We start from the raw sequence: 16,225 nt of genomic DNA, 5'->3' as shown, positions 1-16,225 counted from the left end.
GCGACGGGCGCTATTTCGAAGTTGGTGCCGCTACTTCGAAGTAACGTGCACGTGTAGATGCGGCTACTGTGAGCTGGGTAGTGGGGCTCCCGGCCCACAGCACACGGCCAAGGGCTCAGGTGGAGCCATTCCCCGGGCCACTTCCTGCCTCCATCTCCAGCAGCGCCTGGTCCCACTCGGGGTGTTTGCCAGCTCAGGGACGCAGGTCTCCTCTGGGTAACGGCAGCTGGCAGGTCCGGCCGGTCGGGCACCTCCATGTGGTTTGGGTAGTGGATGGGGCAGGGCTGTGGGCTGCAGCAGGTCTGAGGCCTTGGTGTTGCAGGTGGCAGGCAGGACTCCAGGCCCATCTGGGCCCCCAGGGTAGCTGGCCACGGGCAGGCTCTCTGTGGGGGTTCAGTGGGGCCTTGGGGAATGGGGGTTCACCGCAAGCCCAAGGGCCCCTGTAGATCAGGGAACTCGGGGTACCTGGCTAATGGCAGGCTTGGCTGCAGCCCTCTGGGTCGGTCAGGGCAGCTGGCTGGTGGCTCTCGCTGGCCTGGCAGTCTGTCCCGGTTCCCCTGACTCCAGGTCCCAGGAGCTGGGTCAGAGGCCTCTGCCCTGCTCAGCTCAGAGGCCAGCCTTTTAATGAGCCTTGAGCCCCACCCCTGCTCCTTCTTGCCCCAGGTGCTGCTCTCTGGGGGGTGGGGCGCAGGTGTTCTGGGCCAGCCCACCAAGGTCTCTGAGAGGCCTCCTCTGCCTCTGAGTCAGGGGGAGGCCACTGCAGCTGGCTACACACACACTCCTCAAATCCGTCTCCCAGGTTTTGGGGGCTGACTCCTCCACCTCCCCCAGGCAGGATAGGACATCAGCATTGGTGTGGTCTTTACGAGCTCAGTGATGTGCGTTAAAGCATACGGCTGCAGTGCCAAGCACCAGCGCATAATCCTGGCATTATTATCCTTCATTTGGGACAGCCACTGTAGCAAGGCATGGTCCATCACCCGAGTGAACGGGGCCCCCACCAGATATCTTAGGGCATCACAGGTCCATTTGACAGCAAGGGCCTCCTTCTCTATCACGGCATAGTGCTTCTGCCCCAGGAAGAGCTTTCAGCTGATGTACACCACTGGATGGTCCTCTCCCTCAACCTCTTGGGATAAGATGACCCCAAGACCCACCTCAATGCATCTGCCTGAAGGATGAAACTACGGGTAAAGCCGGGGCTGTAGAGTACTGGTTCCTGGGTCAGGCAATCTTTTAAGGCCTGGAATGCCTTATTCGAGCCAGAGTCCATACCACTCTTTGGGGCTGATTTTTGGTTAACAGTTCTATTAGTGGGGCAGTAATTGAGGAGAACTGAGGAATAAAACGCCAATGATAGCTCACAAGTCATAGGAATTTTCAGACCTGTTGTTTGGTGGTGGGTGGAGGGTAGGTGGCCAGAGCCTGTATTTTGCCTACAAGGGGCTTTACCTGTCCCTCTCCTATGGTGTAGCCGAGACACATCATCTCTTGCCACCCAATGCGGTATTTCTTCGGGTTCATTGTTAAGCCAGCTGTCCTCAGGGAGCTTAGGACCACAGCCTCCTGGATGACTGTCCCTGGCTCAGTGAGGATGACATGACACACTGGTGATGCATGTCCTAGGAGGGTGAAGTTTCCCCGAAAGGCCTGAAGAAGGCACTGGGCCTGCTTGATTCTCATCCCTGGGCACCTGTGGCCCCAAATCAGGCTCAGGGAGGCAGGGATTTATCAGGAAGCCCTCTCAACCGTGCCAGAGCTTGAAAAGGTTGATGTGGTAATGCTGGGTCTTCCGCCGGTCAGGTTGATGGACTTCATAAGCAAGCAGCCCCATGGCCCAGATGTTCTCATACGGTCCCTGTCACCAAGCCAGCAGCAGATACACAGGAGGACCAAGACCCGGTCGCCTTGTGCAAAGCTGCAGACCCACAATTTCAGGTATCAAAAAGGGTGTCATAAAGAGGAGGGAGGAAACTTGTTCTTTTTGGCCTCTGGAGATAGAACAAGAAGCAATGGACTTACACTGCAGGAAGGGAGCTTTAGGTTGGACATTAAGAATAAGTTCCTAACAGTCAGGGTGGTCAGACACTGGAATAAATTGCCTGGGGAGGTTGTGGAATCTCCATCGCTGGAGATATTTAAGAACAGGTTAGATAGCTGTGTATCAGGGATGGTTTAGACAGTACTTGGTGCTGCCAGTGGGGCAGGGGGCTGGACTCGATGGCCTCTCGAGGTCCCTTCCAGTCCTCGTGTTCTATGATTCTATGATTCCCAGTTACAGATTTGGGCTTGGGCATCCTGTGCTGCCTTCAGGTTTTCTTGGGCGAGGGTCCCCACTTGCTCCAGGAGCTCCTGGAGCTGGAAGACATAATCCAGGAGTCCCTTAGGGGGGGATGAGGTTTGCTCTCAGGTCTCCCACATGAGGATGAGCGCTCCTTGGGGTCAATATCCACATATTAGCTTGAAGGGGGAAAATTTTGTGGGGGACCAGGGACCTCCCGGATGGGCCAGGATCAGGGTGGTAGCAATTGTTCCACCAGCACAGGTCCTGGTGTGGAAACTTGTACATCGTCTCCTTCAGGGTGTGGTTAAAGCACTCCACAAGGCCGTCCATCTAGGGGTGGTACACGGAGGTGTGCAGGTACCTAAGAGGGCGCAGACTTGCTTCAACAGCTGGGAGGTAAAATTGGTACCCTGGTCCATTAAAAGCTCCAGGGGCAGGCCCTCCCAGGCGCAGACCTTCATCAGGTCCCCTGCAATGGTGCAGGCTGTGATGCTACGCAGCCGAATGGCCTTTGGAAAGTGCATTGTGTAGTCCACAAGGACCAGCACAAACTGGAACCCAGCAACACTCTTTGGGAGCGGGCCCAACAGGTCCATGGTGACTCACTCAAATGGGGTCTCCACCACTGGCCTCGGAACCAAGGGGGCCTTGGGACCCACGGTGGGGTGGCGAGCTGGCAAGCTGGACAGGAGTTACAATAACTTTTCACTTCCTGGTGAACCCCCAGTCAGAAAAAAAGGGGTTAGTATTTAGGCTAGTGTCTCTTCCTGGTCCAGACAGGCAGTGGCAGTTATGTCATGGGCCAGCTTCATCACGGCCTGATGGTGACACCTAGGCACGAGCAGTTGGGTCTGTAATTCCCAGGTACGGGGTCCCATTCCACTCGGTACAGTCACTCCCGCTGCAGCTCAAAGTGGGGCCACTGGGTCACCACATGGGGATCAGTCATTGCTCCAGCGATGGTGGCTACCTGGGCATATGCCCAGCTTAACATGGGGTCCTCACTCTGGTCCCAGCAGAAATTGGAGGTCCCACTGGCTTTGGTGCTGGTCACCTCCAGGGCCTCAGCTGTGCTCTTAACTAGCAGCTCAGGGCTTAGCGCCGGCTCCTTTTGGGTCGGGCCTCGGGAGTATCACCCTCCAGGGCCAGGGTAGCCTCCGGCTTGGGCCCAGAGGGCGGGCAAAGGGCCCTGGTGAACCCCAGTCAGTCCTGACCCTGTACGATAGGATAGGCCAGCTGGGGGGCCAAGGGCCCATTGTCACACTGGCAATGGTTAGTGGCACCCAAGCACTCGGGGTGGCTGCACATCCCGGTGGATGCACTGCAGTTGGATAGTGCCCAAGGTGGGGTCGACCACCAGCCCAACTCGGTGGTGGACCAAGGTCTGGCCATATCCTGAGTCTACAAGGCCCAACGTTGCCTCCTTCTCGACCACCACAGGGACTGTATTGTGAGGGCCTGCAGGGGCCGGGCTCTGCTCTCTGCCACGCACACTCACCCAAAGCCGCAGCGCCTGCCAGGACAGTCCTGCTGGAGGTGCCCCTGTTGCCCACAGGTAAAGCAGGGGCCAAGCCCTGAGTGGCCTACCCGGGCCTGGCATCCCACTGGAGCTTGAGGCAGGTCGCAGACAACCCCCTTGGGCCCTTCTCCCGGGCTCCTTGGCCCTTGTTTCAGGTGTGGACCCCAGATAGAGGTGGCCAGTTCTCATGGATGACCTTGGGGTTCTGGGCAGGAGCCTCCACATTTCTCGGACCTGAAGCCATTGGCCCTCAGTGGTTGGGCCCAGGCGGCAGGTGTTCCTGGCTCTTTGGTGGCGAGAAAACCTCCCATGAGCATGACAGCAGCAGGCTGGTGGCGCAGAACCCAGGCCCGTCCTCTCGGCGGGAGGATGTGGAGGAACTGCTCTAAGATGATTTGCTTGGTGAGCTCCTCGGCAGTCCTCCTCTCGGGCTGCAGCCACTGCCAGCAAGCGTCCCTCAACTCTTGTGCTGCGCATCGGGGCCGGACCCCTGTGGGTGGGTCAGGGTCCAGAACTGCGGCAAAAGGTCTCTAGGCTGACATCCAGGGCGTCTAGGGTTGCTGCCTTCGCAAGGTCATAGTGCTACAAAGCCTCAGCAGACAAGTCCCGACACACCTTCTGTGCTACTCCAGTCAGGTAGAGGGCCAGGAGGATGGCCCACTGCTGGTGGGGCCAACCCACGACCAGCTCCACGCATCCAAAAGTGACCAGGAAGGCTTCAGGGTCGTCCGCAGGCCCCATCTTCGTGAGTCACACTGGCAGGGCTGGCACGCGGGGCTCTGTGGGGGCTCCTGGCTGCGGCTCTGCTGGGAGGGGAACCAGAGGTGCCAGCTGCTGCAAGCATTGCCTCTGTGCTCCTGGGTCTGGGACAGCAACTCATTCAGCAGCTGCGTCTGCTGTGGCCCCAGCTGCTAAAGCAGCTGCTGTTGCTGCTGTAACTCGGCAGCCTGCTGCTTCTCCTGGCCGTCCACCAGCTACTTAAGCAGTTTATCCATTTCCATTATGTAGGAGCAAATAAGACAGAGAAGAGGGGATGGGGAAACAATTGTTTTAATGACTGAGGCACGTTCTCATCCCCTTGTTTCAGGGCTTGGGATCAGGTACTCACATTCTCCACCTTGTGTAACAATCTCGGCCCGTGGCGGGCGGCCCCTCTGGGTGGCGTGGGCCTCCGTGCCTTGCCCCAGTCTGCATGCAGCCAACCTTGGGACCTTGTCCCCTGCAACAGGGCTGCTGCCCAGCAGGGTGTGCACCCAGGCCCTGGTTCAGGGTTGGTGACAGGCCACCAGTCAGGGGGCCCAGCCCTGGTGCAGGGAGGGACAGCAGGCTAACAAACGTCCACCAAAGCGGTGTGGCTTGGGAGAGGCGAGGGGCTGCCTCTCCGGGGTAGGGGTAGGGGGATGCAGGCCCTCCCACTCCACCACCATGTCCCGGTCTGGAGCCCTAGCGACAGCTCTCACTGTGAGCTGGGTAGTGGGGCTCCCGGCCCACAGCACACGACCAAGGGCTCAGGTGGAGCATTCCCCGGGCCACTTCCTGCCTCCATCTCCAGCAGCGCCTGGTCCCACTCGGGGTGTTTGCCAGCTCAGGGACGCAGGTCTCCTCTGGGTAACGGCAGCTGGTAGGTCCGGCCGGTCGGGCACCTCCATGTGGTTTGGGTAGTGGATGGGGCAGGGCTGTGGGCTGCAGCAGGTCTGAGGCCTTGGCGTTGCAGGTGGCAGGCAGGACTCCAGGCCCATCTGGGCCCCCAGGGTAGCTGGCCACGGGCAGGCTCTCTGTGGGGGTTCAGTGGGGCCTTGGGGAATGGGGGTTCACCGCAAGCCCAAGGGCCCCTGTAGATCAGGGAACTCGGGGTACCTGGCTAATGGCAGGCTTGGCTGCAGCCCTCTGGGTCAGTCAGGGCAGCTGGCTGGTGGCTCTCGCTGGCCTGGCAGTCTGTCCCGGTTCCCCTGACTCCAGGTCCCAGGAGCTGGGTCAGAGGCCTCTGCCCTGCTCAGCTCAGAGGCCAGCCTTTTAATGAGCCTTGAGCCCAGCCCTGCTCCTTCTTGCCCCAGGTGCTGCTCTCTGCGGAGTGGGGCGCAGGTGTTCTGGGCCAGCCCACCAAGGTCTCTGAGAGGCCTCCTCTGCCTCTGAGTCAGGGGGAGGCCACTGCACCTGGCTACAGGCTGTATGTGCTAACGAGGGTTTGTGCCAAGCCTACAGCTGTTGTTTGGGAATCCTCTCCAACCCTCGTCCGTATGAGCCTGGCTTCTCCTCATTCCTGGGCAACAGGTGAATCCCCCTTCAGGGAGTGCTGCCCCTCCCCATATCTGCAGCCCACCTGCCCGCTAGCCCTCCCAGGCAACTCGTTAGCCCCAGCACTGGGCCACGCTGCTGGCCCAACCTTCGCCTTCTCCCCACCCCCAGCTGGCCTAAGTTACTCCTGGCTATCCGTGAGTCCTGGCTGGCTTCAGGTGGAGAGGGAGAATAGGACCTGAGTAGAGCCTGGGGCAGGGTCAGGGAGGCTTAGCCTGCCCTGCCCTATGCTGCCCACACCCTAGGGGAGCAGCTGCTGCCATCTACCTGTCACTCCCGCACCTCATCTGTAGATACAAATGGGCAGGGAGGGTCTGGGACCTGCCAGTTGCCCCACCAATCACTGCAGACACAAGGCCAGGCCTGCAGCTAGGTCAAGGCTCAGTTAAAGGCCAAGTCCAAACATCTGAACACAGAAGTGACCCTCCTCCCACATCTATCTGTCAGCCCCTCTATCCGAATGGGCGTGGGCCATTTCTCCAACTGCCACGGCCAAGCCCTCCCGCTCCGTCCCCACGGCAGTGCCCTGGGCAGCTGGCACCTCCCTGGAAAGCTCCCTGGAGCTTGGTAGCCCAACCCCCAGGTGTGGGAATTCACCAGCTCTCCTGCCAGCTGCCGCCGCCGCTTTGTCTGCAGCTCTCGCTTGGTTCACAGGTACGCGCCCTGCATGTGAAGGACTGTCTTTAAGTAAACCGTCAGGTGCCCTGTCATCAAAATCTCTTCTCCCTCTGGGGACAAGGGAAGAAAGGAAAGGACAGGACAGAGGAGTTGCCTTCTTCACACAGAATAGTGTTCTGTGCTGGGTGGCTTGGGTATGACCAGCACATGCTTCCGGGAGTCACAGCACCCGCCGGCATTTGCTGCTGAGCTAAGTGAATGTTCCTGTTCTCAGCTTTGATCAAGAGGTGCTAATAATGCTAATTAATTCTAATGCTGAAATTGCATTTTCCAGTGTTTCATTTGTAATGAAACAGGTGTCATGGATCAAGCAATATCTTTACTTTCGTAACTGAGACTGTAAGTCTAGAGGTGCCAGGGCGCAGCCCAGCAATTAAACCCTGGCACTTTCCATCTGTGAATTGCTGTACGAACACTCTCATTGCCTTCTGAGCCGGAGGCACATTATTACCTCCAACTTACGGATGGAAAAACAGACCTGGCAAAGCTAAAAATGTTCATTTTCAAACGTGACCTCAAAGTGTGAAGCTTCAGACTTTAGGAACTCAACTTGTGAGAGCTAAAGGCCCCATTCCAGCAAAGCACTAGCGCATCAGCTCAGCTCTAACTACAAGCAGGCCCACAGAAATCAGTGGGTGGGGTTAAAAGAGTGAAGCAAAGAATGTGCTTCAGGAGCACAGCAAGGCCAGTGGGAGTGGGGTTAGCAGCCAGGCTTCTCGGTCTGTGTCCAATACACCTGATAATTCCAATGGCCCCAGAATAACGTCATTTGTAAGGCACCCTCTCCCACTCACCCCAGGGCTGCCCAAATAGTTAACAATAACCAACGGCAATTATGCCTCATCAAATGCCTTCTCTCGTGGTTTTCTCTGGCCGCCCGTTGCACTAGCATCAGAGCACCTGGCATATATCATCAAGCAGCCACAGCCACGTCCCTGCTGCACGCCATGAAGCCTCGAGCATGTCTTCCCTTGTGCCACATACCGTCTTAGTGGGGCCAGAGAGAAGCAGGAGACTGCCCTGCAGGGGGCAAAGCACAACCCATGCCAATGTCTCGCTGAAGCCAGGGCCTGTGCCCGGGTGAGACAGGGTGTGGAGCTGCCATCCTGTGCCCTGGCCCTCAGCACTCTGAGCCAGCGTCTCTGCTGGTGCCAGCCTTTGCCTGTGCATGTGGCAGAGACCTGCTGGGTGTGCAGATAGGAAGCTGTCCTGCTGCTGTGAGCACTGTAGATAAACCAGACTTTGGTCCCCAGGGCTGTCGGCTCAGCACCTTTCACTACCAGCACTGACCCGGCAAACCAGAAACAGAAACAGCCACAGACAGGGCACCTGGCAGCTGGGTGAGCTGGGGCAGTCGCTGGATGCTCCCAGCACACAGGCCTCCCAAGGGCTGACACTGGTGCTAGGACTTGCCTGCGTGGGGAAGCGTGGCTCAGTGCTTGCCAGCAGCCCGGGTGCCCAGGACTGGTCCAGCCTTTCTCAGAGGCCATCAGTCCCAGCTGGCCTGGGGGGAAGTGGCACACGTTTCTAGAGGAACGTTTGGGAGGAGGAGAACGCGGCCCTTTGAACAACAGGCTGCCTCTTAACTATTTTGTTTATTGCATGCTTTGGAGTGTGAAATCCAGCACTTCAGCAGCTCTGTTTGGCGTGGCTGCGTGTGCCACTGTCCATTGTGTGGCATATTTCATCTTCAAAGCACTTTACAAGTGCTCCTCGGTGAATTCAGCATATCTCCTGCCCTCCCCCCACCCTCTTTACCAGTGGACAGGGCATGCTTTGCTAGCAAGGGATTATCCTTCAGCTCAGTTGGTCCTCCCTGAAAATCTCTCCCAGCGCCAAGGCTGTGGAGGCAGTTCCAAGCCGATCCCTTGCATTCACCGCTGGGCAGCTCTCTTCTATGCCAGGGCAAAGAATTCCCTGGGGATCGCCTGCCTTTTCCTCAAGCTATTGAAACGTCATGAACACGGTCAACCAGAGGAGAGGGGATATGTGTGTGTGTCTCTGTATATGCAAGGCTACTTATCCGTGAGTGGGGGCATCCTCTGTGTGTGAGCATGCCCATGAGCGCACAGACATGTGCGAGCGCCAGTCCAGGTGTTGTGCATGTAGCTCTAGCTGCATTTAGCTGTCTGTGTGTAAGGCAATGGAATGGGTCTATGTGTGGCTGTGGGCATAAGGGTGCTGGAGCGTACCTGTATGAGTGTGTAAGAGCGTGGGGTCACACTCATGTCTATGTCTGTGTCTGTGTGTTTGAGAGGGTGTTTCTCAGTGTGTGTGAGAGAGCGGGGGTGCCAAGGCTGGTGTTTGGATGGGGCAGCGGGCTCGAAATGGCAAGCAGCATCTTCACAGGGGTTTGACTAGATGGCCTTTGCAGTCCCTGATAATTCTCTGGTTCTAAGGCTGGAGGTGCAGGACACAGTTATTAGGGGAGCCAGGGGGTGCAAGTGGGCCAGGGGTTGGGTAATGGGGCAGGTGGTGCAAGGTGGGCCAGGAGGGATGTTAGATGGAAGAGGTGGTGTAAGCCTGGAAGGAAAGATGTAAGGAGTCAGGAGGTGCAGCGTAGCCAGGAGGGGTGTGAGATGGAAGAGGTGGTGTAAGGACAGGGACGATGGGGGGAATATAAGGGGCCATGGGGTGCAGGGTGGGCCAGGAGAGGTGTAAGGTGCAGGAGGTGGTGTAAGGGGCAGCAGGGTGTAAGAAGGCAGGGGGGCACAGGGTGAGCCAAGAGGGGTGTAAGATGGAGCGGGTGGTGTAAGGACAGTAGCAAGGTGTAAGGGGCCAGGGTATGCATTGTGGACCTGGAGGGGTGTGAGCTTGGGGGTGGTGTAAAGCGGCAGCACAGGGTGGGCCAGGAGGGGTGTAGGAGCAGGGGCAGGAGGGGTGTAAGGGCAGGGCCAGGAGGGGTGTAGGAGCAGGAGCAAGGGGGTGTAAGAGCAGGGGCAGGGGCTGTAAGGGCAGGGGGTGTAAGAGCAGGGCCAGGAGGGGTGTAAGAGCAGGGGGTGTAAGGGCAGGGCCAGGAGGGGTGTAGGAGCAGGAGCAAGGGGGTGTAAGAGCAGGGGGTGTAAGGGCAGGGAGTGTAAGGGCAGGGCCAGGGAGGTGTAAGGGCAGGGCGGGTGTAAGGGCAGGGCCAGGAGGGGTGTAAGAGCAGGGCAGGAGGTGTAAGGGCAGGGGGCAGGGAGGTGTAAGGGCAGGGCCAGGAGGGGTGTAAGAGCAGGGCAGGGGGTGTAAGGGCAGGGCGGGTGTAAGGGCAGGGCCAGGGAGGTGTAAGGGCAGGGCGGGTGTAAGGGCAGGGCCAGGAGGGGTGTAAGGGCAGGGGGCAGGGAGGTGTAAGGGCAGGGTGGGTGTAAGGGCAGGGCCAGGAGGGGTGTAAGAGCAGGGTAGGGGGTGTAAGGGCAGGGTGGGTGTAAGAGCAGGGCCAGGAGGGGTGTAAGAGCAGGGCCAGGAGGGGTGTAAGGGCAGGGCAGGGAGGTGTAAGGGCAGGGCGGGTGTAAGGGCAGGGGGCAGGGGGTGTAAGGGCAGGGTGGGTGTAAGGGCAGGGCCAGGAGGGGTGTAAGAGCAGGGCAGGGGGTGTAAGGGCAGGGTGGGTGTAAGAGCAGGGCCAGGAGGGGTGTAAGAGCAGGGCCAGGAGGGGTGTAAGGGCAGGGCAGGGAGGTGTAAGGGCAGGGCGGGTGTAAGGGCAGGGGGCAGGGGGTGTAAGGGACGGGGATCACCTCGCCGCCCCCGGCCGCTGGGCGGGGCGGGCTCTCGCTCTTGCCCGGCTCGGGCGGGCAGCGCCGCACCCCGGCGCCTTTAACGCCGCCCCGCCCTGGGGGAGGTCCGGCGGCCGGTCCCGCCTCCCGGGGGTGTAGCGGCCCCGGGCTGGTGGCGGCTCAGCGCCCGCGGCGGCAGGAGCGGCGGCGGCGGCGGGTTCCCGGTCCCGGTCCCGGTCCCGAGCCGGCGCCTCCGCCTGTGCTCGGCGCATGGAGCCGCGGCGCGGCCGGGCGCCCGGCGGGGGCAGCTGCTCGGCGGCGCCGCTGTGAGCCGCCGGGGCTGCGCGGGGCGGGCGCGCCGGTCCCGCATGGGGGCGGCCGGCGGCGCTGCCCAGCCCGGGGCGAGGCGCGGCGGCGGCGGCGGCGGCGGGCAGGGCGGCCTGGCCGGCGCGCTGGGGCGGGACGGGCGCGTTTGCGTAGCGCCCTGGCAGCGCCCGGCCCCGGCGGCAGCGGGCGGCCCGGGACCGGCCATGGCAGCGCTGCGCCTGAAGCTCACCTTGTCCTTCCTGTGCCAGCTGGGGGCGGCCGGCTCGGCGCTGGAGATCGGCTCCTACGACATGGAGCGCGGGCGCGAGGCCCGCTGCCAGCCCATCGCGATCCCCATGTGCCAGGGCATCGGCTACAACCTGACCCGAATGCCCAACTACATGGGGCACGAGAGCCAGCAGGAGGCGGCCATCAAGCTGCACGAGTTTGCCCCCCTGGTGGAGTACGGCTGCCACATCCACCTGCGCTTCTTCCTCTGCTCCCTCTATGCGCCCATGTGCACTCACCAGGTGAGCACCAGCATCCCAGCGTGCAAACCCATGTGTGAGCAGGCCCGGCACAAGTGCGCCCCCATCATGGAGCAGTTTAACTTTGGCTGGCCGGAGTCCCTGGACTGCAGCAAGCTGCCCACCAAGAATGACCCCAATGCGTTGTGCATGGAGGCACCTGAGAACGTGACGGCTGGGGACACCCCAAAGGGGCAGGGCATGCTCCCAGTGGCGCCAAGACCCAGGCCCTCGGGGACTGGAGAGGGCAGGGGGCCGAACAGCTTGGGGTCATGTGAAAACCCCGAGAAGTTCCAGTATGTGGAGAAGAGCCTCTCCTGTGCTCCCAAATGCTCCCCTGGGGTGGACGTCTACTGGTCCCGGGAGGACAAAGATTTTGCCTTCATATGGATGGCTGTGTGGTCAACGCTGTGCTTCATCTCCACGGCCTTCACCGTGCTCACCTTCCTGCTGGACCCACACCGGTTCCAGTACCCTGAGAGACCCATCATCTTCCTCTCCATGTGCTACAATGTTTACTCTGTGGCCTTCCTCATTCGCTCTGTGGCCGGGGCGGAGAATATAGCCTGTGACCGGGAGAATGGGGAGCTGTACGTCATCCAGGAAGGACTGGAAAGCACCGGCTGCACAATTGTCTTCCTCATCCTCTACTACTTCGGCATGGCCAGTTCGCTCTGGTGGGTCATCCTGACCTTGACCTGGTTCCTGGCAGCTGGGAAGAAATGGGGACATGAAGCCATTGAAGCCCACAGTAGCTACTTCCACATGGCTGCCTGGGGCATCCCAGCCATGAAGACCATTGTCATCCTCACTATGAGGAAGGTGGCAGGAGACGAGCTGACCGGGCTGTGTTACGTGGGCAGCATGGATGTGGGTGCCTTGACGGGCTTTGTGCTCATCCCGCTCTCCTGCTACCTGGTGATTGGTACCTCCTTCATCCTCACTGGCTTTGTCGCCCTCTTCCACATCCGGAAGATCATGAAGACAGGAGGAACCAACACAGAGAAGCTGGAGAAGCTGATGGTGAAGATTGGGGTCTTCTCCATTCTGTACACCGTCCCAGCCACGTGTGTCATCGTCTGCTACTTCTACGAGCGGCTCAATCTGGATTATTGGAACCTCAGGGCACTGGAGCATGGCTGCGTGGTCTTCCCTGGAAGACGCAGTGCCCACTGCTCCCTGGAAGCCTCAGTACCCACCATGGCTGTCTTTATGCTAAAGATTTTCATGTCGCTGGTCGTGGGCATAACCAGTGGTGTGTGGGTGTGGAGCTCCAAGACGCTCCAGACCTGGCAGAGCCTGTGCAACAGAAAACTGGGCATGAGAACTAGGGGGAAGCCATGCAGCGGAGTCACTTGTACTGGGGCGCATTGCCATTACAAAGCCCCTACAGTCATGTTACACATGACCAAAACAGACCCTTACCTAGACAACCCCACGCACGTCTAGTCCTGGGCCTCCCTGTGACTGTGGATGAAGCACAGAGAACCTCTCATGGGTAAGGGACTGGGAGGGAGGAGAATGTTCCTGCTGAGTGCATGCCCGGTTGTTCTGGGGGACAGGACTGGCCAACAGCTTGGCGCTCATGCAGAGCCAAGTGAGCCGAACAGAGGAGTGGGGAAAACAGGTGGAACTGTGAGAGGGTGAATGTACCCATGAGCCCAGGTGCTTGATCTGAGGAACTCAAAGGGAGCTCCCTGGCAGAGGGTCCTGGCCCAGGTGCTGGGATACCTGCAAAACCGGTAGCTGCTTTCCCTAGAGTGTTTTGTTTTGGTTGCCGTTGCCAAGCCCAGTGAGTGGTTTAGCTCTTGGTTGGGGTGGGAGGGGAGAGGAATAATCCAACTGCAGGTTATTTAATTCTGTAATTTATTTTAGAACTTTTTTTAATCATTAGCTGCAAGGAATGGAAACAATAAACCCTGGTTGTGTTACTTCAACTGAGCCTCCTGCTGTCTGGGCAAGCTTGAGGGCTGGGTGGGTGACCCCCGGGCTGCTGAAGAGGGCCAGGCAGGGAAGCGGGCTGGTTGTTTAGCAGTGGTCATGGAACAACGCCGTCAGCTCATCTCCTGGCTGAGTGGCATGGGGTGGTGAGCAACTGGGGGCACTCAGCAGAGTTCATGGAGAACAACTGTCCTGCTTGTGCCAGAGGGGACGACAGTGCTGGTGAATGGGGTGAGTGTGCACCCACTTGCACACACAGCCTGACCCTACAGTGCAGCTACCCCTCTGGTCCATTCCTAAGTCCCCCCACAGCTCTGACCGGCAGCCCATCCCCCTCCTGTTCTAGTTCTGGGCTCCCCACGCGGCTCGGTCCTTCCCCATTCTGCTGGGCTCTCTGCTGTGCTGAACTGCTCCCCTCGTCTGGTTCGTGCACCTGGTACAGCCGGTGCACTTGCTCCGAGGAAAATCCCAGACTCCCAGCCTGCATGGCGGGCCAGGAGGCCAGGCATCATTCAGAGGACAGCTCCCCTGGGCAGAAGGCAAAGCGCATGGCAGCTTCTGCCAGTCTCAGCAGCAGCCTCCTGCTGTGGCCTGGACCTGTGGCTCTTCACACTGACCGGAGTTTCACCGCAGCAGCTCTGGAAACATACCCCCCTGGGGAGAGCCTGCAGCTGCCAGCCAATGAGCAGTCGGGGGGCTGTTTGTAAACTGGTCCAGTTGGGAGGCAAGGGGGCACCGGGACAGTCTTAAGTCCAGGGCTGTTTGTTTGGCTGCACAATTCACTCCTGGAGCCAGCCTGGGTTACTCAGCCCCCAAGGGAGGCTCCCTTCCCCTGCCTGGGCAGGGGAACCGCGTGGCTCCCCAGCGCTGGTTTTGGCACTGTGCTCCACCCACCCCGCTCCTGCCGCAGGAGGCCGCGTTTCATGCCACATGTCAGGCTCATGGATAATGTTTTCCACTCAGCTCTTCCCGTAGGTGATTTGTGCTGGGACCTCATAATGCCAGAGCTCAGTGCCAGGCGAGCAGCTACGTGGGAAGAGCCCTGGGCCTTCAGCACCAGAGGGGAAGCAAGTCGCTGCCTGCTGTCCCCCGAAGAGTCCTGCATTTGCTTGGATGGGGAAGCTAGGGGATGGAACATGGAAAAGACGAGTATTCAGTGTCAGAAAGGGCAGAGGTGGTACTTGAGAATGAGTGTAGGGGGCATCTGATGGCTTGTTCTAGTCCCTGACCAGGAAGTCGGGGGCTGCATGGGGAGCTGGGCTGTGGGCTGAGGGAGTGGGTCGGCGTGGAGGTGCGGGCAATGGAAACTTGTGCTGCTAAATTTATCCTCTGCTCCGGTTACAGTCCCCTTTTGGCTTGTCCATTGTCCCGCCAGCACCTTGGCACTCAGCTGGTGGCCTGCGCTCCCTGGAGGTGTGGGGAGGGAGCTGCCCTCGGGATCTGGGGAGGAACTCTCGGCCCAAGCGTGAGGTGCAGCTGTGTGAACCTAGCTGTGCCTTTGGATGTGTGCTGTGTTGGTGTGCTGTGACCGCGGCCTGACGCTGCTGGTCCCTGGGCGTGGCTGTGTGTGAGCGCTGAGCATGGGGCTGCAGCGGGGACAGGCTTGAATGTGCCCTCCTGGCTGTAGACAGGTCACTGGTGGGGCATGTACCAAATAGGGCTGGATCCTCTGCCCTTGGTGCACAAGACGGTCACTGGAAGTAGCGGGAGCAAGAGCAGGTCCCAGGCTGGGGCCCTCACATTTGTTTCTATGGGAAATTTGGGTGCCCTCAAGCTGCCCTGGAGCACAAAGGTGGCATTAGTGAAGTCCTGGGCCCCCTTAAGGAAGTCTGAGGTCAGCTGCACCCTCTGCTGTGGTGCCCCTGCAGACACTAAACGTGCTGCGAGCTCGGGCCACTTTTCCCTTTCTGAGGGTACTAAGGAGGCTGGTAGCGTTTGTCCCATGAGGGCTTTCCCTGAGTGGCCTTGCTAGCACCAATGGGCTGGGCTGCCATGGCTGGAGAGCAGTTGCAGGAGAACCAGGAGTGTGAAATCTGGGCAGGGAGACTCAGGGACACAGTCTAAAACCTGGGGCTGGGGCTGGGGTTACTCCCTGTTCATCTTTATTGTTTAACCAACACGTGTGGAGCCAGGACGTCGGGGTTACATTCCCAGGCAGCCCCCATTAGGACTAGGCAGACTTGGCTGCTTTCTAGTGAGCTGGCAGAGGTACGGGGATGCCTCTGATTTAGAGCAAAGCTCCCAGGTTACTTTATAAAGAAGCCAGAAGGGACCCAAGCATCTTCCCTCCCCTTCCCTGGTAGGTTGTCCAGGGCTGTCTTCTCGGCCCTGGGGGTGGAAGATGAGCCATAGGACTGGAGACTGCTGCAGAACTTGTGGAGGAGTCAGTCCTGCTCCACATACCTCCTGCGGTTCCCCCTGGGAAGGTGGCCCAAGGCTGCCAGGAGCCTCTGGGTTCTGGAGGCTGCAAGGGTCTCAGTCAGCCCCTGAGCAGAGCCTGGCGGTACTGTGTTTTGGGGTGAGGGTGCAGGTGCAGGCAGCAGGGACTTGCACTGCAGGGTTGTGGGGAGGTGGGTGGCACTGGGGACGGGCAGATGCACTGCTGGGTAGTCAGGTGCACAGGTAGGGCCTTGCACCTGGCCTGAGTGAGGAGCGGCAGCTAATTGGAGGTGCATTAGTGCCTGTGGGGCTGCTCAGGCTGGTGCCTGGGATGAGGGAAGGAGGACGTGCATCCAGGCACTCCCGCCAGCTGCTGCCCGCAAAGGACAAGTATCGGAAGCAGATTCTGTGCCCTGGGCTTTGGGGTCTCCGTGCACAGGTCAGCACAGCCTGTCAGTATTTCCAGCTGCCGTCTCCTCCCTGGGCACCCTGCAGGGGAGGGTGTGGGACAGAGCCCAGTGGCTGCCCAACTCTGTCCTAGCAGCAAGAGGGCTGTGGAGAAGAAGCAGGCCTGGAGACGGCTACCAAATGTGCACCAGCTCCTCTG

General features: G+C 59.7%; 1 protein-coding gene across 1 annotated transcript; it reads left to right on the top strand.

Annotated features, from left to right (window-relative positions):
* Positions 1–10,644: 10,644 nt before the first annotated feature.
* Positions 10,645–13,218, top strand: FZD9 (frizzled class receptor 9). The gene has a single exon (XM_075013469.1). The coding sequence runs from the start codon at positions 10,834–10,836 to the stop codon at positions 12,745–12,747; it is 1,914 nt and encodes a 637-aa protein (XP_074869570.1). The 5' UTR covers positions 10,645–10,833; the 3' UTR covers positions 12,748–13,218.
* The last annotated feature ends 3,007 nt before the right edge of the window (positions 13,219–16,225 follow it).

This window comes from Carettochelys insculpta, chromosome 19 (assembly GCF_033958435.1).
Source record: "Carettochelys insculpta isolate YL-2023 chromosome 19, ASM3395843v1, whole genome shotgun sequence".
NCBI lineage: Eukaryota > Metazoa > Chordata > Testudines > Carettochelyidae > Carettochelys > Carettochelys insculpta.
The sequence above is the reverse complement of the archived record's forward strand: the minus strand, read 5'-3'. Positions and strand labels throughout refer to the sequence as shown.